Source organism: Diuraphis noxia, unplaced genomic scaffold, assembly GCF_037042655.1.
Source record: "Diuraphis noxia isolate RWA-SAM2 unplaced genomic scaffold, SU_Dnox_SAM2 contig0004, whole genome shotgun sequence".
NCBI classification, from domain to species: Eukaryota; Metazoa; Arthropoda; class Insecta; order Hemiptera; family Aphididae; genus Diuraphis; species Diuraphis noxia.
Window position 1 is genome coordinate 37,674,485 of NW_028301714.1, and position 24,274 is coordinate 37,698,758.

Genomic DNA, 24,274 nt, shown 5'->3' on the forward strand with positions numbered 1-24,274 from the left:
AATTTGCTTTAAAATGTTCTATGCAATAGATACATTATACATTTTATTTTTGAATATACAAGTAAATTTATCTTATGCATAGTAGTTTTGATTATTAAACACATTATGCATTGTATATATTAATAAGAATTTAAATTACACGATATACCGATGGTGTATTAAATAATTTAGGAATAAGTTATTAAATGTCGGTAAACAAATTTCTCTAAGTATTAAGTAATAGATTGACGATAATATCTTCTTTATAGTTCACTGACAGTCTGCTACATACATAATAATGATTGCGTATTCATGAATTTGTTTATTTTCCATTTAAGTCTTCAAGGTATAATTTATCTACCGAGATGCAATTCATACTTTTAAAAATAATTGAATTCTAAACTCATGATTTAAAATTAATTCATCTAACTTATTTTTATGCATTTCATGGGTATTGACGGTTTGGTTTCAAACAGATCACCAAACATTGTTCACAGATAACGAAAAGCGTTGGATCAACTTGTATATTATATTATATCATACAATGTATCGTGAATTCGTGACTATCGCTGGAGATGTTTATATGTATAAAAACTATGGATGCCTAACATTTTTTATTATTACTTTTATTAACTATACACTATGACAATATTATATTGCGTTAATATTGTACTATTGACTTGGTCAAATAATAATAATTAGCTGGTCACGTTAGGGTTGAGGTTTTTAGTGGTTATGCGCAAGGGAAGCAACGCAATCATTATGATTATGAAAAATTTAAATCACATTATATGGGTGATTGACAACCAGCGATGAGTAAATGACCACAATAACACAATGATTCAAGTAATGTTTTGTCTATTAATCACACAGGACTGGCAGTATACATAACTCGACGTTTCAGATTTATTTAAAATACACGATTTTTTTTTAAACCAATAAATACTTTGTCAAATCGCTTTTAATATTATATTATATTACATTATATTATGTAGTATTGTTTTATCTACAATATCAACGAAAAATCGATTGAAAACGTCGTTTGTAAGTGCCATCTGAAATTTTGAGTAAAATATAATATTATTTTACTATATATCACATGTGTATAATGGTAGATAAATGGAATGAGAAAAATAACAATTTTTCGTTAACTGTACCGTGCTTAAAATTTTTTAATTATTATAATGCTTATTCATAAGCTATATACAGTTGCTACAATACGAAACAAATAGCCGAATAAAATTGTCGTAACTGCCAATTATTTAATAATATAGCCAATATAGGTATTACTGGTATTAGGTAGTACGTTTATGGCTCCAATCCTAACTGAAAATTGGTCAATTCTGTGTGCTGTGTACCATATTTTTCTTCGAACATATACCTAACCTCCGTGTGACTATACATAAATACAATGTAAATACAATATACATAACTAATATATGTATAATAATATGGTGAATAATTCATATATTATACGTAGGTACCTCAATTTCGTATATTATATTAACCTGCAAATGTTTGCACAGCTTGAAGACCATATTCAAATTACTAATAACTATTTATTCAAATTTTTATATGTTCAATGGAAACAATTACTTGGTTAATTCAAATTTTAAAATATTTACATACCTAAATTAGAGCTGTACAAAAATCATCCATCTCAGTAAATCAAAAATGCGTTATGAATTATGTATGGTCCAATATTATACGCGTTGTTATTTACGAATATAATGATGATAAAAAAAAAAAAATTTAATTATAAAAAAAAGTTATCGACGATGGAAATCGTGATGAGGTACATCGCGGAATATGTATGTTATAACATCTGTAAACTATGTACTGTACTGAGTCGGAATAGTACAGCCTCGCATCATTAATCTGTGCCCCGAGGACCCCCAAATGAGTTTCCCTTGCCTCAGAAGTATATCATATTAACTTTCACGGGTGGTTCCACGAGCAATATTCTATGTGGATTGCTTAATTATCGTTATCAAAATACATATTATTATGTACACACGCAATCCACTATATGGAGACAACATTACAGGCTCACACACCAGAGGTAAAATAATGTGATATTATTTTTAAAGTTACCTATACTCAATAATACGCCATTTCAGGTTTACTGCGTTTAATGCACTGCACATGATATTCTATCATTTCTTTCTGTTTCACGTTTTGTATAATACTAGGTAGGTAATTGTTAATTTATATAGAAACAATAAGATATGCGCATGAGTAGAAAAGACTGACCGTCATCATCATTTCTCAAATAGATGTTCATTTATTTGTCTAGCAATAAGATTTTTACACGACCAACGACCAATTGATTTAGAATAGCTATTACCTAATATCAAGGGTGAATTCGCTCAGGGTATTATATAAGTTATATAATATAACCAAGTAGTAGGTACCCCGGACTCAGCCCATTCGTATTTATGATCAGGGCCCTTTCTTTAACTTAAGTCTCATTTTTATGTAGAAATTTTTCATAAATTTAATAAGTTAAAAAATATTTAACTGGCACCTAATTAATTTTGCATTCTGGACCCGAAATAGCCAGTCCATTCACCAATGCCTAATATACTCAATAGATACTCATATTATTTTAAATGAGTAAGAATTTTTATTTAGGATCTTGTATTTATCATTTTTAAATTACCTATCATGCTAATGATCATAAAATCGATAACAATAAAACAAAATAAAATACCACTATAAAAACTTTATATTTGATACAAACAAATATTTTTAAAATGAAGTAAAATAATAATCGAATTGTGAAATTGAGTTATGTTATTCTTATTTTTAAAATTTAAATATATTTCACGAATTATAAATATTTATTACCTAATTGTTGTACAGTTGTACTATCACGTAATTAACATAATTAAGTTATAAAACGTTTAACTTAAGAAAATGCATTAATTAGTAAGCGTTAATTGCATGAAAACAAAATAAAATAGTTCATAATTAAAAATTTATAATTCAGGTCACATTGTTTGTTTTTTGTAAGTTTTAATTTCTTACCATAAATTTAAATCATACAGTAATCTCATTATTCTCATTATTTCATATACAGCCAATATGATATAAATTATGTTAACATTATTGATTTATATCGCAGAATCTATTATAAAGTCAAAATAATTTATGTTTTAATTAATTTTGTTGTAATATACTTGAAAGTTGGAATATTATTAGAGGTTAATATTACATAATGTAGATTTCATTGAAAATTCAAATTTGATTATTGATCAATTATACGTACCATAAACTTATTCATTGTCTGTAGACTTTTTACATTTTAATCTCTAAAGCATGGAAATATGGAATTACGAAATATTATAATCTAAATAAAGCTGTTGCTCGTCGTCTGTATCAGAACACAATCAATATTACATATTATCCATATGAAAAATTAAGAAAAATTACTCGATTGAACATACACAAGGTTTCTCACACGACTCTGCTTAGTACTTATAAGTTAAAATAATTAAACTTAAATTTAAAAACATTTTAAATTTACTAAATTCATTTTCCTGACTCAAGTACACCAATGAACATGATAAACGGAATATTTTAAATCTATTTGTTTGTTCAATGTTTACGTTCAATGTTTAATGTGTTTAATGTTTTACGACACACTGTGCACTAAAATATTATCTACCGGCATTATGTTACCAGGATAACCAGTGCATGCGGATAAAAATCTTAGGTGACTGTTACTACTGTGTTTCTGGACTTCCCGTATCTAGACCAAATCATGCCTACAACTGTGTCAAAATGGGATTGCAGATGATAGAAGCGATAAGGTGAGAAAAATAGATTGAGTGACTTATTTATTTATAACCCTTTATTTGTTGTCATATTTATTTTAATTTGTACAATCTGTATAAAATATATTTACAATAAGTCAAAAAGCACAATAGATGGAGGGATACATAAGTGACATATATTATACATAGTATAGATATACTACAAAGTACTACAGATACATTAATGTACATAACTCAAAGTTATTATATTGAATCAGATAGTCAAACAACTTAATATTATCACAAAATCTGTTCAAAATCGTTAAATATAAAATATGTTAGGTATGAAATCAAAACACTGCCGTTTACTGATAAACGTTATCTCTTTCTGATAAATTAATTTAATTAATAATTTTAAGTTAAGACATACGTTGAACTAAATAATTCTGAATAAAAATTGAATTTGTGGATATATTATTATCCAGTTGATTATGTCACGATGTCACGGAATTAAATACCTACAAAGAAAAATAACATCCTGATTTTATTTTAATCTTTAGTTAAATTAATTTGTTTTAAATTTTTAAATAATAAACAAATAGCCATTCATCCATGCAATCTAATTAATCACAGACATTCTTATTGTTCGTAAATAAATTTACTTTTAATTTCTGAATAACATTTTTTTTTTCTAATGAATCAAATAAACTGAAATTGATTGAACTTCTAATTAAATATTATGTTTGATGAAATTACTGAACAACATATATTTTATAGTATCTGCAGTGATTATGAAAAGTATATCAATAGGTACCTGATACAGAATCTTTGAATTTAAATTTAGATTAAATTTCATTTATAGGTATATCTTATAGAATGCATATTATTCTCAAGTGTATATCATAGGTATATCATATTTTTTTAAATATATATCTATATACCCATACATAGTTTGTATAATTATTATGTTTAGAGTTTTTAAATTTAATTTTGATATTCTTGATTCGATAATTGTTTATTTTCCTAAAGATTTGTCAGAGAAGCTGCTGGATTCAACGTAGACATGCGGATCGGTATTCACACCGGAAATGTGTTGTGTGGCGTGCTGGGTTTGAGGAAATGGCAATTCGATGTGTGGAGTGATGATGTGACATTAGCCAACCACATGGAGTCGGGCGGCGTACCCGGGTAATATTATAAGATCATTATTGAGTAGATTTATACATAAAATAAATATTTATCCTAGTTCTTATTAGATAGGATTTCCTTTGAAAAAAATTGTCGTCTGTTTATTGTCGCGTGAAGAGAGAATCGTCACAATTTACCAACTTTATGCTTTTAGAGTCTCAAACGTAGAGTAAGAAGATAAATAAACATTGGATGTAAATTGTTTATTTTTATTCAGTATTATTTTCATTTTATGACTTTTATAAGCAAGTACCTATGTGTTAGAAGTACGGTATAGATATACATCATAGTATTTTAATTAAAATAAAAATAAATAATAACATAAACTATAGTGTTGTTAAAACTCCATGTTCGTAAATGTTATCGGCTAGTTATCCGCATGACAATCATATAATAAATAATTGGTTCTTTTCTCAAATAAGGAGTATTAAACAGTACGTACATTACAATGGCCATGTTACAAAATTGATTTAGTGATCTAGTTACACCATTGGATATCGGTTATAAATACTAGAATATTTTTAATCAATGGTTACCAATATCTACTAAAAATAGAAGATAATATAATTAACGATAGTTACATTTTAAAAGCATAGGATTTTAACTACAAGTGGTTGCAATTATAAAATATAAAATATCCTTACGGAAGAATATAAACAATGAATAAATAATACCGTTTTCTGTAATATTTTGATTATAAAGTTTTTCTCAATTATTCGAGAGAGTACTAGTAATTTTCTACTTTCGACCTCATCCTGTTACCACCAAGGTTGAAGGTACTAATCACTATAATAGTTGTTATTTTGATAATATTATATAATATTATATAGTATTTACCATATCAACGAATTTTAATGAAAAATAATTATCATTATAGTTATTTACGTCTTACGTTTTCTAAACAAAATATTAACGTGTGTGAAAGTAGATATTCGTGCAATAATTTATTTCCCTATTACCCATTTTACTAATTAATTTCATTAAATAATTGAAGATTATGATTATTTATATACACTATACAGTATACAGGTATGAAGTAGATCGTCAATGTAAATTAATATTTTTTTATAAACAGCAAAATAATACGATGACCAATATAAAAATTTGACACTAGTAAATAAGTTATAATATTGACATGGGCGCTGTCGAATTGTTACAAATTAGTTTACTGTAATATTTCATTTTTATCTCTATTTGTCATGTTATATACGTTAGATGTATTTTATTAAGTCTATACTTTACAATAAAATATTGGACTATTCAAAGTTATTTTAGAGTACTTTTTAATATGAGTACATAAATTTGATTAAAAAACGTTGTTTTGTATGCGCATATTAGCTGCTTTCACCTCAATTTTATTAACTTTTCGTCTATCATTAAAACATAATATAATACCCGTAATTAATTTCAGTCTTATACGTCACTGTTACAGGCTACAATGTTTACTGTTATTTTTAATACAATATCAACATTTAAAATAACTTATTTATACTGTGTATCGCGTGAATCAAGGAATTGGATAGTCGTATGTTCATATATATATCTTTTTCTCTGAACTAGTTTTTGGTTCAAAATATGGCTCAAAAATATTTATATTTTGAAAATCATTCCAAATCTAGATAGTTGGCAAAGTAGGTATTTCCACCAGACATTAATAAGTCATCGTTTTTTCTAGACCATTTTCTCTTTTAACTACATATTTTTACATCGCAAAACTGACAACACTCAGTACTTACTTTTTAGGCGAAAGTGGAGGGAAAATATGTTGTAACTAAAGTAACCCGAATATCCACTTATCGTGTTGTATAAACGCTTTTTGTCAATAAAAGTACCCTTGATTATGCGTATCATCAAATATGACAGGTTTAAATTATAAATATGATTGGAGGATCAACAAGGATGCATTTGACATTTTAATCAGATTATCAAATTTTACCTATTCCAGAATAAGCGTTTAATTTGTTGACAATCAAATTACAGATACTTATTCATAACCTTAAAATACTTGATTTTAATAATTTGTTTGAAAAATGAGAATTAATGCTTCGTAGTATAAATATGATAATATGAACAATTAAAATTAACATAAATACACACGTCATTGAAACTATCAATTGCTTTACAATACTTGACAGCATAAACAATATAAATACATCATACATCAATAAAATATATTTTAAATTGTGACTCGTGAGGATTAAATAATTAGCAATCTCGTATAATTTTCATTATTGTCAACATGTCATTTTCATGCATTTCATTAAAACAATACTTATAATATTACACTTCGACAAAATTTATTTAAGTAATTAATTTACTTAATATCTATTTAAAATCTGAGTAGGTACCTAAAACATAATGTCTACACAACTATCCTACATAATAATATTGATCAAGTGACATGGTAATTAAACTAATGATATAGTTTAAAGTATAATAATATGCTGCGTGATAATTTTATCAGAAACACTCATTATTTTGTTACATTTATTCTGCCAGAATTCCAAATGGTATTTTTTTTTTTGTAATTATTACTTTAAGACAATTTTAACAGTGCTAATTGCAATCCTGAAACATTAATTATGTTTATCTATTTTGAAAATAACACAAGTTAAAAAAAAATGTATTGTACAAGTCATGTGTGTCACTCGTGAAGGTGCTCAGTACTCAACGATTAAAGTAGAGTTGCTGTACTGCGGACTCCTTTATGGCTTTATTTAGTTATATTAGTTCGGAGTTCGAAGAATTTTGAAAACGCCCTTGTTGTTTGTCTATTTGCAAAATAGACCCTGTCATATGTACTAATTATTGGTATAATTCTTAGAATTGTAAAAATAGTTCTTTTCCAAATTACTTTTAAATAATTATGTTAATTATTTTTTGATAAACATATTTTAATGTTCAACCTTAACCCTGAATTTCCAGTTGCTATATTAGTATAGTTTATAGCCAGTAAAATTTTCAAAAATTATAAAATTTTTAAAAATAATTTTTAATTTGTAACAAAACAATATATTTTGTTTAACTATAATTTTAGCTATATTTTACCACTGTAATTTTATTAACTCAATTTTTTTTAATGACAGCATAAACAAAATCCATTTTTAATTCGTTATTTCCAATCAGAATATTTTTTATATTAGGTACTTCAATGTATAAAAATTAAATTTTAGACAAGAATTTTATGAGTAGTATGTATTTAAAAATTGTATGAATGACCTTATGAATGAAACACGCATAAAGTGTTTGTCCGTTAATCAGCTATTTATTGACAAAAATTGTATATATAAATGTCGAAATACTTCAAACAATATTCAGCTTACTAACAAGAAATAAAAAATGTTCATTGTCTTATGAAAAAGTAAAAACTTAAAGTTATATGAAAAAATATAGTTGTAGCCAAAAACGCTATTTTATAAAGATGGAACTACGAAAAACAATTAATAATTAGTAAATAGTTTGAAATAATGAGTGAAAAATATATTTTACGCTAAATGAGGGTATAATATTATGATTTATATACATTACACAGTATATTAACTAGAAAATGTAATATGTAACTGTAATATATGTATAAGTGGTTACATTATGTTTTAGTCGTGTGCATGTCACTAGAGCTACTATGGAACAATTAAATGGTAGATTTTCCGTTGAACCAGGCAATGGTGGTACCAGAGAAGGTTACTTGGCAGATCACAAGGTAGAAACATTCCTTATAGTACATCCTTCAGAAAAAAACGTAAGTAACCTTTTCAGATCACGATTAATGTAAATTATATTATTATTACGTATAAATAAATCAGATCTATACCTAATGGCTAATATAAAAAAACACAATAAATCGGCAGTATATCTACATTCTACAATGAATTATATTTTATTGTAATAGGACACCGTCTCTCTGTCACCATAATATGTTGAGTAATAACAATCATAATTCACAGCCATTATAGTGTTAACAAATAAAAACATTTTCCAAACGAACCGTTCTGACATTCCCTTGTTCATAATCAAATAGGTACATCTTTGGTAATGTCAAGTGAATAATAAAATAATTGATCGAACTGTTAGTGAATACCAACGTGGTAAAACTGATGGTATCGTATTCAAAGAAAAATATACAATACCCTGGTTAGAAATATAACCAAAAAAAGATTTCATTGATTTTTACTACCAGCTGAAGGAAAAATTATCATAAATAAAAGGTCAGTCTGTACCTGATCACATAATGTAAAACTTTTTCATCGACGTCTATTTTCCATTAAACCAAATTCTGCTACCACCGGATGTTTTTTATACAAACCTTCTACAAAGGCGAGAAACCTGGTTTGGTTCTTTATTTCTACGGCCATTTGTCTTTTCACCAATATTTTGCGGGTTAAAGCCAATATAAATAATCTTACTTCAATTTTCATAAAGAAGAAATCGAATCTAATAATAATAAATATTAATAGCATTTGCTATAAAGCCTATAGAGGTTGCCAAAATTCTGAAATATATTTACAATATAATATTTACTTTATAAAAAATATATTTCTAACGAAAGTAATATTTTAAAATACATGAATCATCATGTTTTATTTAAAAAATCATCTACATTATATTCATTGTTGATTTAATCAAAATTTTATCGTATTATTCTATCTTCAATCATCACTGACTGTCTTCATTTAAACTTAACGCTTTTGGTTCATACAGAATCTTATTGTTGAATATTTATGTTAGGTATGGAAATTGTTTTACCTATAAATGAAACACGAAATGATACCTTCATAACATTAAAAAATTTTAAATTAACTTTTTTATTTTTCTACCTATAGTTTTCAACATGTTTTTAGAAATGAAGTATATTTATTTTAGTAATTTATATAGCATTTTATATTTTTTACGAGTTTGAGTCATAACTCATATAAGACGTATATAGATAATGTTTTAGTTTTTTGACAAAGGAATTCATTTTTCACACAATGTCACTTTATTTATTTCTTCTTGATTGTATATTATATCTTAAATTTAAATTTTTTTCTATTCATTTTTCGTTTTTCTCTGATTTAACATTCAATTTATAAATGTAAGTTATAATTAATTTGTTTTAATACAAAACATAATTAATAAATGTATTTAATGATAAACTTAAGTTATATGACTTGACTTGTACTAGTTGTACTTTAGTTAATATTATCTAAAACATCATTAGTTAGTGTAAATAGTACTTATAAATTCGTATACATCAATTTTAATCAATAAAACTATAAAAACAAAACTCGATAAATGTTAATAATAAGACTATTAAAGAAGTTTAACGTTGAAATTTGTTTAAAATAATAGTGCTTGATATGCGAGTTAGCTAAAAAAACTATATTTAAATATAGATACCAACACTTTTTTAGATTGGTCTCACGTGTCACGTCGGATAAAAATATTTAATTAAATCTTTTTTTTTAACAAACGTAGTATTATATAAATATAAATTATTAATCTAATTAGTTATTTTACTGCTAAAATAGCAATCAGAGAATGGTTTAAAAAATAATGGAAATAAACTGTCCGAAAATGATGGATTTCTCTATGAAGAAGGCATTAGTAGAAATAGATCGCCCAGTAAAATGACTAAATATATTGAATGTTGGGGCGCGGACAAACCCTTCGCAAACATAACTGAAAGTACTATGGCGAAAAACATCGGTCTTGCAGTAAGTATAGACTCTTATAATATGAATAAACATTTTTCTAGCGTTGTAAATTATACTTTAATGGTAATATTTTTGTAGAGTTTAGCAATGATTGAATCAAATTTACTTCCATCGAAAAACACTTGTTTAGATTGCAAGTAAGTGTGTTGAACACACGAACGGTACCAATACATCTTTATAATAATTAAAAATATTTTAATGACCAATTATATCTTAGAAAATGGTATAGCTCGGAAGATTTTAATCCGGTGTGCTTATGGTTCAAGAACAACGTACAAGAATCACAATACAGAAACCAAATGGACCCTTTTTACAAGTACTACAGTGTCACAGCTTTGTTATTGTTCATGTGCATGGTCGCTATACAATTGCTGTTGATTCCTAAGTGAGTTTGAAATAAAAATTGATATTTTTTATGCATACAAAACTTACATAGGTAGTGAAAAAATTAATTATTATTTATATATTTTTCGTAAATAAAAGTCTAATGTTATGTCACGTAACATCACAAACTATATATTATAATCAACACAGAAATACAAATAAATGTATTACATGTAGTATTTATTATTTAAAATAAATATCTAACCAAACAATTTATTTTTATTTTAAAGTGAAAATAATCAAACGTTGATTTAAAAAAAAAAAAAACATTTAAATTGAAATTATTGTTCATATATTATAGATCGTTGACAATGTTGGGAGCTCAATGCGCTTCGTTCGTTGCGTTATTTGTTTTCGCATACGCCAGTTGGGTTTCAGAATACGATTGCGGCGCTCAAGAAAATGTTTCCGTTGGTTCGTCTAGATGGCTTCGGATGACTATATTTCTATTAAGTTCAACGTTGGTAGGAACATGTGCTATTATTACCTTGGTAAGTGTTTTAAAATATATTATCATTTATACTTAGTCTGATTATTTTATATTTTAACAATATTACATTTATTTATGTTCTAGCAAGATTTCATGGACATAAATTTTAACGAAAGTTTTAGATTAAATAATACAATTGAGTTTTACTTAAACACCACAAAAATATTGGACTCGACAGAAAACCAAATACATTGGTATTCTTTCTCAGGGGTTTCTGTAAGCAATCCAATAATTTTATAGGGATGTATTGGTATGTATAAAAGAGTATAAGTGAAATAACTTTTAACTATAATAATATAAGTATAGAATGGGTGCACGGTAAATAGTGGGTAATGAGTACAATATTTTATTATTATTTGTTTTTGTATGTTTTGAGTTTTCTTATTTCTTTTTGAATCCTATACGCGTGATCAACCCTATGGTGAAATATATGAGTAGGTATTATCACAGTTGTAAGATTTTTTTTCAATATGCACAATCGCTTCACCTCCTGTTGATGTTATAGTTCTCCACTTTTAATTGGTTAATTTTTGTCCATGTTATATATATATTTACTGTATTAATTGTATGATTGACAGTCAATAAGATAGAAACGGAGAACTACGATATAGATGATGTGAAGAGCAAGGGATACGTATCAAAAAACTGTGATGATAGGTACCTATCTATTTTTCATATCTACCACCACACCACTATACAGAGTAATCATAAATATAAATAATTAAATAAATTGCCTTTTGAGTATATTTACAGTGGATAAGAATAGATTTATAATAATGTTTTTTGACTAATTTTCTATCGAAGGTACAAACATTTTTGTCAGATATATTTTCCAAAAATATGGAGTACCTACCTATACTAAAATTATTATTTACCAATACATCCTTGTAAATTAATAATCAAAAATACTAGAATTTACTATATTTTGCCTTTTATTACTTATAGGCGTTTTTATGTAGTACTATCCTCACATTGTCGTTGATATCAGCATTTCTTCGAATTGGTATAACCCTGAAACTTTTCATTATGGTTATCTGTGGATCAATTCATTTGTCTATATACCAAACATTACCTTTATTTCAATATCATTTTAAAAACTTTAGTGATAAGTAAGCATAAATACGTTTATTATAAAAATATAACATAAGATAAGACCATTTTTATTTTTCAAGTGAAATACCATGGCAATTAAAAATGTGGACTCCAGTTATAATTTTAGTCATTATATTTCACATGTTAGACAGAAAAAATGAATTATCTGCACGAACAGATTTCTTATGGAGAGCTAAATTAAAGGTTGAACAAGAAGAAGTGGAAACCATGAGAGGTATCAACAAAATTTTATTGGAAAATATTTTACCGGCTCATGTTGCAGAACACTTTCTTCAAGAACAAGCTTTACAAGTTGGTGAAAAAAAATCTAATCAATTTATTTGTTATATAATTATTCAATTTGAATTTTAGGACTTATATCATGAACGTTACGGTTGCATAGCAGTAATGTTTGCGTCAATTCCTAACTATAAAGAATTTTATGATGAAAACGATGTCAATAAACAAGGACTGGAATGTTTACGATTGTTAAATGAAATCATCTGTGATTTTGATAAAGTAATAACAAAATTTAAAATATTCAAACTATCTTGCAATGTTCTACATTTTTTTAAGTTCTGGATAGCGGATTTATTTAAATCACTACTTCTTGAAAACTTATAGTATACATTGCAGTAAGATGAATCAAATAAGGAAAAATAATAATACTTGTATGATTTTAGCTACTTTTAAAACCTAAATTTAGTTCAATTGAGAAAATTAAAACTATTGGCAGTACTTACATGTTGGCTTCTGGCCTTAGGCCTGGAAAAGAAGATAACACATCCAAAGTTTGTACTCTTATTTTTAAAAATATTTATTGAGGTTAATCGCTATAACCTAAATATAAAATAGTAGAATACAAATGAAACTTAAATAGTATGTAAACTCAAGTATAAATATATCCAAGAGATCAGATTTTATAAATCGTGAACTTCAAAAAATATAATTCATAATATATCAATATATATTCTATATTTCAAAAATGTACTTATATATAGGGTGACTCTTTTATCAAACAACACTCATCATTTTAAAAACTATTGACTTCTTTCAAATTTTTTTCTTTTTCAAAATTTTAAATCTATACTGTTCTACAACAATATAATTTTTAATATTTTTCACCCTTATATTTATTAGGTAAACCAGTATCAACTTTTGATTTTAAAATGACAACCTATACTTAAAATCGCATAAGCTAATACGGATATTTGTGAATATTTTTCTATATTTATGCATTTTAACGTTAAAATTCATAAAACAAATAGTCTTATTAGCTTATGAAATTTCGAGTATAGGTTGTCATTTAAAAATCAAAAGTTGATAGTAGTTGTTTGCCTAATAAATATAAGGATGGAAAATATTAAAAATTATATAGTTCTAGAACAGCATGGATCTAAATTTGAATAAAAATTTTCTTAACAAGTCAATAGTTTTTGAAATACTTAATGTTGTTTGTTGCTGTATATTAACACGTATATTATTACAGCTAAAGTCTAAAATTGATCAATGTGCACATTGTCAGGATAATATGTGCTTATATTTTCGATTGATTTTGTGTTTTTATTTCTTATATATGTATATTGTATACTTATATTATAAATTTGGATTAATATTTTTTATATTATTTTAATTTTATTTTTTGAGATAAATGTAAAGATATAAAGTTGGCTTTTGAACATATTAAATCAAAGTACGTTGCATAAATTCACGATTAACTCTAGACTGTGGACATAATTCAATTTCAACTAACTTTATACTTGTATACTCTCAAAATCATAATATAGGCATAATTTAATAATGGATTTAATATTGGTCAATAAACAACAAACGATATATAATACTCTATAATGGGAGTGATGACTACACATGTTTCCTATTGGAGAAGAGGGGTAGTATCATGTATATAGTGATATATATAAATAGATAGATACATAGATCGCATGATCTCCCTAGTGCTCACTTGCGATACGCATTGACAAAGGCCTTAAGAAGACGTGATACCCGCATGTGTTGTGTCTGTCTTACAAGTACGTAACATACCAAAAACTGTTTTGCTCGGGAAAGAACCGAGAAAGTCTACAGTTATAACTAAGAAACCAAATTTACACCATGGAAAAAAGGAAAATTTTAACTGTGTGACAGCATTTTTATTTTTACAATAAGACCAATTTATCAAAAGTTATTGCAGTTTGAAAAACTTAAAAATATTATATTTTTAAGAGTTTTTAAAAGATTTTTAAAAGCTAAGATAATGTGCATATATCCTTAGCCACGTTTCGGATTTAAGCTGTAATATACGATACACATACCTAAAGGTACATTGGTACATATTATATCAATAACATGTATATACTATGTAGTATACAGTAAATCTAATACTTATCCCTATACAATTTTCTTTTTTTTTCGTAATATTGATAATAGATTCTCGTAAATCATTATTGTTATTTGAGTTTACACACTATACTTATATAATTACTAGAGCTAGGATTTTAATGACCTAAAAAATACACAAAAATGCATTTAAAAAAATGCGAAAATGACCAAAAAGTGTACTTATATGAGTGAAAAAAATTTATTTTTAAGATATTAATTAATAATTATGATTTATGAATAAAATAGGTATACATTTGACTTGTGAATTTAACTGCTTCCTGATATAATTATTCTGAAAATCGTAAAATAATTTAATAATGAGAAATATATCATATTTGTTTTTACGTGTACACATATTATTGCATTGCACAATTAGATGATTCTTAAGATTATCAAACAGGAAGCTGCGATGGCGGTCAGATAAAATGTTTTATATGAAGAAAAACTTTGTTCAACGTCCACAGAAGTAATAGGGGCATATTTGAAATAAACCATATCATTTAAAGTTAGGTCTTCCGAAATACCATCTCTACTTGTTGTATTTTCACCGTCCAGAATAGCAGATATATTTTTTTAAACTTTGAACCCATTATTTTTAAACATTTTTCAGTTTGTTTGATATTGTTTCTCCGATTACGTTAGGAGCAAGGGATAATGTAGTCTCAATTTGTTTTAATTTATTAATAAATTCTGATAATAAGATTCTGTTATTTAGTTTTGGGTTCGATCGATATTTAATATTATGTTACTTACTCTTATATTAATTTTTCAATATCAATGGACTGGAGTAGGTATTGCCTATAGGTACTAATTAGGATGACCTTTACAACACATATTAAAAAAGCTTAAAATACACAAAATGAACGTAATATTACGTAAAAATGCAATAAATTGCATTTATCACAAAAAATACAAAAAAACACAAAATAAAAATTACATATTCCTTCTAAATTGTTATATCACGAAAAAAATTTAGTTTTTGGTTAGAATCTTAGAATTGTATAGCACTTAAAGAAAAAAAAATGTAAAAGTCACCAAAATCCTAGCTCTAATAATGACAATATTTGATAGTATAGATGGTAGACTACAGGCATTCTTAACATTTATATTAGTATATAGTATAATACTTACTACATCATATTTTTAAAACTACATTAATAGACTGCAGTGGATAGACAGCAGGAGCACAACGTGGTGATTCTGGTTGAATTTGGCATCGCATTGATGGCCATTTTAGAACAAATAAATCGAGAGTCTTTTCAGCGGTTTAAACTGAGGATAGGATTAAACCATGGTCCAGTCATCGCTGGTGTGGTGGGTGCACAAAAACCACAGTATGACATCTGGGGCAATACCGTGAACGTTGCTTCTCGGATGGACAGTTGCGGGATTATGGGCAAAATTCAGGTATGCAAATTATTACAGTATAGTTATTCGTCAATGCCATTTCTGCATATAAATTTTAAAAGACACAAATCTAACAACTTATTACGTGGTTTTCTTATTTAGGTCACTGAAGATACGGCAAAAATCCTAATGGCAGCTGGTTATGATTGTGAATGTCGGGGTCCGACATACGTAAAAGGAAAAGGCACATTGACAACATATTTTGTAAGAACACAATACGACCATAAAGCGAAATAATGATCTGCTTTGTGATTTTTATGTACGTGAACAATTTAAATATCTAATAAAATTGTATAATAAATTCTTGTCCTACATTTTCCTAGTTCATAGCAGGCCAAGAATTTGAGTCAATTAGATAATGATGATACGTTCATTATATTAATGATTAAAATATAATATGGTGCCTACCTATTGTTATTAATAATATAATGTAAACTATAACAGTATCTATTATATTACATTATTATATTATTAAATTATAGAAAAATGTGTACCTACCTATGTATCATATTATGTTGGTATTTTAGAATATAATTTATACCTAACCATTAAAAATTGTATTTAAATTAACCAAATTCACTCATTAACCAAACAAGTTAATTGTTATTTTAGTTGTGAATTCGGATTATTATGTTTAACTGTTGAAGTCATGTTCATTTATAATTTTTAAACATAATATTCATAAAATATATAGTACATTGTATATGTATCATGTAATATAAACTTACAACTTGTAAGTGTTAAACTATCATAATATAATCACTCATAAACATTTAAAAAATAATAATAATAATCTTGCAATATTGGTACAAATCTTCTAGATATTGATATGGAATTAAAGATTATCTTAATAATATAGGGAACATAAATTGACACATTTGTATCTAGAGTAATAGAGTTTAATTATAATTATTAACGATCTATTATCGGAATTCCATAATTGATAGTGTTCAAATTATTCTAAAATATTAAATGATGATTTGAAAATCATAATTATTTTTTTGTATAGGTGGTTTTATAATATTTATTATTTTTATAAATTAAAATTGTATAAACAATACATTTTACCGTACTAATCTCTACCTTAACTGGCGTAACCTAAAAATAAATGAAGGATAATTAAATCATGATAAAATTATGTTTTTTAGTTGAACATGGTTAAAAAGTCTGAAACTTTGTGTCCACAAAAATAAACTAGAGCTATATTTTGAAAATAAAAATGGAAAAGGGGTATTGGCGCCCGCAGTCAAATGTTTATAAATGATCAACAAACAAATTTCGAATAAACTATAGTCTTGTAATAGACAATAAAGTCTGCACTATGTATTCTCAAGAAAAACAAAAGAAGGATAATTAAACAATTATAAAATTAAGTTTTTTTTGTTGCAAGTGACTTATTAAGATTAAAAATTGTGTCCACAAAAATAATATAGAGCTATTTTTTGAAAATAAAATTGGAAAGGGGGTATTGGCGCCAGCAGGCAAATGACTTTTAATGATCAAAAAAGAAATTTGAAAAAAATTATGGTCTTGGAATACATAATGAAGACTGCACTATGCGTTTTCAAAAAAAAATAAATGAAATAAAAAATGAAGGATAATTAAATTATGATAAAATTATGTTTTTTAGTGGAGAGTGCCTTATTAAGTCTAAAAATTGTGTCCACAAAAATAAACTAGAGCTATATATTGAAAATAAAAATGGAAAGGGGGTATTGGCGCCAGCAGGCACATGTTTTTTAAGGATCAAAAAAGAAATTCGGAAAAATTTATAATCTTAGAATACATAATGAAGACTGCACTATGCATTTTCAAAAAAAATAAATGAAATAAAAATGAAGGATAATTAAATCATGATAAAATTATGTTTTTTGTGGAGAGTGCCTTATTAAGTCTAAAAATTGTGTCCACAAAAATAAACTAGAGCTAATTTTGAAAATAAAAATGGAAAAGGGTTATTGGCGCCAACATCAAATGTTTTTTAAGGATCAAGAAAGAAATATGAAAAAAATTATGGTCTTGGAATAACTAATGAAGACTGCACTATGTGTTCTCAAGACAAACAAACGAAGGATAATTAAATCATGATAAAATTATGTTTTTTAGTGGCAAGTGACTTATTAATTTTAAAAATTGTGTCCACAAAAATAATATAGAGCAATTTTTTGAAAATAAAATTGGAAAGGGGGAATTGGCGCCCGCCGGCAAATGTTTTTTAAGGATCAAAAAAGAAATTTTGTATAAATTATAGTCTATGAAAACACAATGAACCTGCATTGTACATTTTCAAGAAAAATAAACGAAGTATAATTAAATCATGATAAAATTATGTTTTTTAGTGACAAGTGACATATTAATTTTAAAAATTGTGTCCACAAAAATAAACTAGAACTATATTTTGAAAATAAAATTGGAAAGGGGGTATTGGCGCCCACAGGCAAATGTTTTTTAAGGATCAAAAAAGAAATTTGAAAAAAATTATGGTCTTGGAATACATAATGAAGAATGCACTAATTATTCTCAAGAAAAACAAATGAAATAAAAATGAAGGATAATTAAATCATGATAAAATTATGTTTTTTGTGGAGAGTGCCTTATTAAGTCTAAAAATTGTGTCCACAAAAATAAACTAGAGCTAATTTGGAAAATAAAAATGGAAAATGGGTATTAGTTCTCGCAGGCACATGTTTTTTAAGGATCAAAAAAGAAATTAGGAAAAAATTATGGTCTTGGAATACACAATGAAGACTGCAATATGTATTCTCAAGAAAAACAAACGAAGGATAATTAAATCATGATAAAATTATGTTTTTTAGTGGCAAGTGACTTATTAATTTTAAAAATTGTGTCCACAAAAATAATATAAAGCTATTTTTTGAAAATAAAATTGGAAAGGGGGTATTGGCGCCCGCAGGCACATGTTTTTTAAGGATCAAAAAAGAAATTCGGAAAAAATTATAATCATTGAAAACACAATGAAGAATGCATTGTACATTTTCATTCATTTTCAAAAAAAATAAATGAAATAAAAAATGAAGGATAATTAAATCATGATAAAATTATGTTTTTTAGTGGAGAGTGCCTTATTAGGTCTAAAAATTGTGTCCACAAAAATAAACTTGAGCTATATTTTGAAAATAAAAATGGATAGGGGGTAATGGCGCCCGCAGGCAAATGACTTTTAAGGATCAAAAAAGAAATTTGAAAAAAATTATGGTCTTGGAATACATAATGAAGACTGCACTATGCGTTTTCAAAAAAAATAAATGAAATAAAAAATGAAGAATAATTAAATCATGATAAAATTATGTTTTTTAGTGGAGAGTGCCTTATTAAGTCTAAAAATTGTGTCCACAAAAAAAAACTAGACCTAATTTTAAAAATAAAAATGGAAAAGGGGTATTGGCGCCCGCCGGCACATGTTTTTTAAGGATCAAAAAAGAAATTCGGAAAAAATTATAGTCTTAGAATGCATAATGAAGACTGCACTATGTATTCTCAAGAAAAACAAACGAAGGATAATTGAATCATGATAAAATTATGTTTTTTAGTGGAAAGTGCCTTATTAAGTCTAAAAATTGTGTCCACAAAAATAAACTAGAGCTATATATTGAAAATAAAAATGGAAAGGGGGTATTGGCGCCAGCAGGCAAATGACTTTTAAGGATCAAAAAAGAAATTTGAAAAAAATCATGGTCTTGGAATACATAATGAAGACTGCACGATGCGTTTTCAAAAAAAATAAATGAAATAAAAAATGAAGAATAATTAAATCATGATAAAATTATGTTTTTTAGTGGAGAGTGCCTTATTAAGTCTAAATATTGTGTCCACAAAAATAAACTAGAGCTAATTTTGAAAATAAAATTGGAAAGGGGGTATTGGCGCCCGCAGGCAAATGTTTTTTAAGGATCAACAAAGAAAGTTAGAATATAATTATGGTCTGTGAATACACAATGAAGACTGCATTGTACATTTTCAAGAAAAATAAACGAAGGATAATTAAATCATGATAAAATTATGTTTTTTAGTGGCAAGTGACTTATTAATTTTAAAAATTGTTTCCACAAAAATAAACTATAGCTATATTTAGAGAATAAAATTGGATAGGGGGTATTGGCGCCCGCAGGCAAATGTTTTTTAAGCATCAAAAAAGAAATTTGAAAAAAATTATGGTCTTGGAATACACAATGAAGACTGCACTATGTATTCTCAAGAAAAACAAAAGAAGAATAATTGAATCATGATAAAATTATGTTATTTAGTTGAACATGGTTAAAATAAGTCTGAAACATTGTGTCCACAAAAAAAACTAGAGCTATATATTGAAAATAAAAATGGAAAGGGGGTATTGGCGCCAGCAGGCAAATGACTTTTAAGGATCAAAAAAGAAATTTGAAAAAAATTATGGTCTTGGAATACATAATGAAGACTGCACTATGCGTTTTCAAAAAAAATAAATGAAATAAAAAATGAAGAATAATTAAATCATGATAAAATTATGTTTTTTAGTGGAGAGTGCCTTATTAAGTCTAAAAATTGTGTCCACAAAAATAAACTAGACCTAATTTTAAAAATAAAAATCGAAAAGGGGTATTGGCGACCGCAGGCACATGTTTTTTAAGGACCAAAAAAGAAATTTTGTATGAATTATAGTCTTGGAATACACAATGAAGACTGCACTATGCGTTTTCAAAAAAAATAAATGAAATAAAAAATGAAGGATAATTAAATTATGATAAAATTATGTTTTTTTAGTGACAAGTGGCTAATAAAGTTTAAAAATTGTGTCCACAAAAAAATCTAGAGCTATATTTTGAAAATAAAATTGGAAAGGGGGTATTGGCGCCCGCAGGTGCATGTTTTTTAAGGACCAAAAAAGAAATTTGGTATAAATTATAGTCTTGGAATACATAATGAAGAATGCACTATGTATTCTCAAGAAAAACAAATGAAGGATAATTGAATCAAGATAAAATTATGTTTTTTAGTTGAACATGGTTAAAAAAAGTCTGAAACATTGTGTCCACAAAAATAAACTTGAGCTATATTTTGAAAATAAAAATGGATAGGGGGTAATGGCGCCCGCAGGCAAATGACTTTTAAGGATCAAAAAAGAAATTTGAAAAAAATTATGGTCTTGGAATACATAATGAAGACTGCACTATGCGTTTTCAAAAAAAATAAATGAAATAAAAAATGAAGAATAATTATATCATGATAAAATTATGTTTTTTAGTGGAGAGTGCCTTATTAAGTCTAAAAATTGTGTCCACAAAAATAAACTAGACCTAATTTTAAAAATAAAAATGGAAAAGGGGTATTGGCGCCCGCAGGCACATGTTTTTTAAGGATCAAAAAAGAAATTCGGAAAAAATTATAGTCTTAGAATGCATAATGAAGACTGCACTATGTATTCTCAAGAAAAACAAACGAAGGATAATTGAATCATGATAAAATTATGTTTTTTAGTGGAAAGTGCCTTATTAAGTCTAAAAATTGTGTCCACAAAAATAAACTAGAGCTAATTTTGAAAATAAAAATGGAAAAGGGGTATTGGTTCCCGCAGGCACATGTATTTTAAGGATCAAAAAAGAAATTTGAAAAAAATTATGGTCTTGGAATATATTATGAAGACTGCACTATGCGCTTTCAAAAAAAATAAATGTAATAAAAAATGAAGAATAATTAAATCATGATAAAATTATGTTTTTTAGTGGAGAGTGCCTTATTAAGTCTAAATATTGTGTCCACAAAAATAAACTAGAGCTAATTTTGAAAATTAAATTGGAAAGGGGGTATTGGCGCCCGCAGGCAAATGTTTTTTAAGGATCAACAAAGAAAGTTAGAATATAATTATGGTCTGTGAATACACAATGAAGACTGCATTGTACATTTTCAAGAAAAATAAACGAAGGATAATTAAATCATGATAAAATTATGTTTTTTAGTGGCAAGTGACTTATTAATTTTAAAAATTGTTTCCACAAAAATAAACTATAGCTATATTTAGAGAATAAAATTGGATAGGGGGTATTGGCGCCAGCAGGCAAATGACATTTAAGGATCAAAAAAGAAATTTGAAAAAAATTATGGTCTTGGAATACATAATGAAGACTGCACTATGCGTTTTCAAAAAAAATAAATGAAATAAAAAATGAAGAATAATTAAATCATGATAAAATTATGTTTTTTAGTGGAGAGTGCCTTATTAAGTCTAAAAATTGTGTCCACAAAAATAAACTAGACCTAATTTTAAAAATAAAAATCGAAAAGGGGTATTGGCGACCGCAGGCACATGTTTTTTAAGGACCAAAAAAGAAATTTTGTATGAATTATAGTCTTGGAATACACAATGAAGACTGCACTATGCGTTTTCAAAAAAAATAAATGAAATAAAAAATGAAGGATAATTAAATTATGATAAAATTATGTTTTTTTAGTGACAAGTGGCTAATAAAGTTTAAAAATTGTGTCCACAAAAAAATCTAGAGCTATATTTTGAAAATAAAATTGGAAAGGGGGTATTGGCGCCCGCAGGTGCATGTTTTTTAAGGACCAAAAAAGAAATTTGGTATAAATTATAGTCTTGGAATACATAATGAAGAATGCACTATGTATTCTCAAGAAAAACAAATGAAGGATAATTGAATCAAGATAAAATTATGTTTTTTAGTTGAACATGGTTAAAAAAAGTCTGAAACATTGTGTCCACAAAAATAAACTTGAGCTATATTTTGAAAATAAAAATGGATAGGGGGTAATGGCGCCCGCAGGCAAATGACTTTTAAGGATCAAAAAAGAAATTTGAAAAAAATTATGGTCTTGGAATACACAATGAAGACTGCACTATGCGTTTTCAAAAAAAATAAATGAAGGATAATTAAATCATGATAAAATTATGTTTTTTAGTGGAGAGTGCCTTATTAAGTCTAAAAATTGTGTCCACAAAAATAAACTATAGCTATATTTTGAAAATAAAATTGGATAGGGGGTATTGGCGCCCGCAGGCAAATGTTTTTTAAGCATCAAAAAAGAAATTTGAAAAAAATTATGGTCTTGGAATACACATTGAAGGCTGCACTATGTATTTTCAAGAAAAACAAAAGAAGGATAATTGAATCATGATAAAATTATGTTTTTTAGCTGAACATGGTTAAAAAAAGTCTGAAACATTGTGTCCACAAAAATAAACTAGAGCTAATTTGGAAAATAAAAATGGAAAAGGGGTATTAGTTCCCGCAGGCACATGTTTTTTAAGGATCAAAAAAGAAATTAGGAAAAAATTATGGTCTTGGAATACACAATGAAGACTGCAATATGTATTCTCAAGAAAAACAAACGAAGCATAATTAAATCATGATAAAATTATGTTTTTTAGTGGCAAGTGACTTATTAATTTTAAAAATTGTGTCCACAAAAATAATATAAAGCTATTTTTTGAAAATAAAATTGGAAAGGGGGTATTGGCGCCCGCAGGCACATGTTTTTTAAGGATCAAAAAAGAAATTCGGAAAAAATTATAATCATTGAAAACACAATGAAGAATGCATTGTACATTTTCATTCATTTTCAAAAAAAATAAATGAAATAAAAAATGAAGGATAATTAAATCATGATAAAATTATGTTTTTTAGTGGAGAGTGCCTTATTAGGTCTAAAAATTGTGTCCACAAAAATAAACTAGAGCTAATTTTGAAAATAAAAATGGAAAGGGGGTATTGGCGCCAGCAGGCAAATGACATTTAAGGATCAAAAAAGAAATTTGAAAAAAATTATGGTCTTGGAATACATAATGAAGACTGCACTATGCGTTTTCAAAAAAAATAAATGAAATAAAAAATGAAGAATAATTAAATCATGATAAAATTATGTTTTTTAGTGGAGAGTGCCTTATTAAGTCT

General features: G+C 26.5%; 1 protein-coding gene and 1 long non-coding RNA gene across 3 annotated transcripts in view; one reads left to right on the top strand and one right to left on the bottom strand.

Moving 5' to 3' along the window:
• Ac76E (adenylate cyclase type 2 Ac76E) overlaps positions 1–16,981 on the top strand; it is a 67,724-nt gene extending 50,743 nt beyond the window's left edge. For both annotated transcript variants that reach the window (XM_089226707.1, XM_089226708.1), the window contains exons 7-20: positions 3,667–3,794; positions 4,767–4,925; positions 8,523–8,664; positions 10,433–10,618; positions 10,697–10,755; positions 10,836–11,003; positions 11,304–11,493; positions 11,577–11,708; positions 12,438–12,601; positions 12,665–12,896; positions 12,957–13,103; positions 13,268–13,375; positions 16,125–16,370; positions 16,473–16,981. In XM_089226707.1, the coding sequence (XP_089082833.1) occupies positions 3,667–3,794; positions 4,767–4,925; positions 8,523–8,664; positions 10,433–10,618; positions 10,697–10,755; positions 10,836–11,003; positions 11,304–11,493; positions 11,577–11,708; positions 12,438–12,601; positions 12,665–12,896; positions 12,957–13,103; positions 13,268–13,375; positions 16,125–16,370; positions 16,473–16,607 (2,196 nt within the window). In that variant the 3' untranslated portion in view covers positions 16,608–16,981. The remainder of the gene's footprint in view (positions 1–3,666; positions 3,795–4,766; positions 4,926–8,522; positions 8,665–10,432; positions 10,619–10,696; positions 10,756–10,835; positions 11,004–11,303; positions 11,494–11,576; positions 11,709–12,437; positions 12,602–12,664; positions 12,897–12,956; positions 13,104–13,267; positions 13,376–16,124; positions 16,371–16,472) is intronic.
• A 398-nt stretch (positions 16,982–17,379) lies between these two features.
• The window catches only part of LOC149056024 (uncharacterized), a 47,411-nt gene continuing 40,516 nt past the window's right edge, over positions 17,380–24,274 (bottom strand). The window contains exon 4 of the long non-coding RNA XR_016191304.1: positions 17,380–17,468. This is a non-coding gene — a long non-coding RNA (uncharacterized LOC149056024). The remainder of the gene's footprint in view (positions 17,469–24,274) is intronic.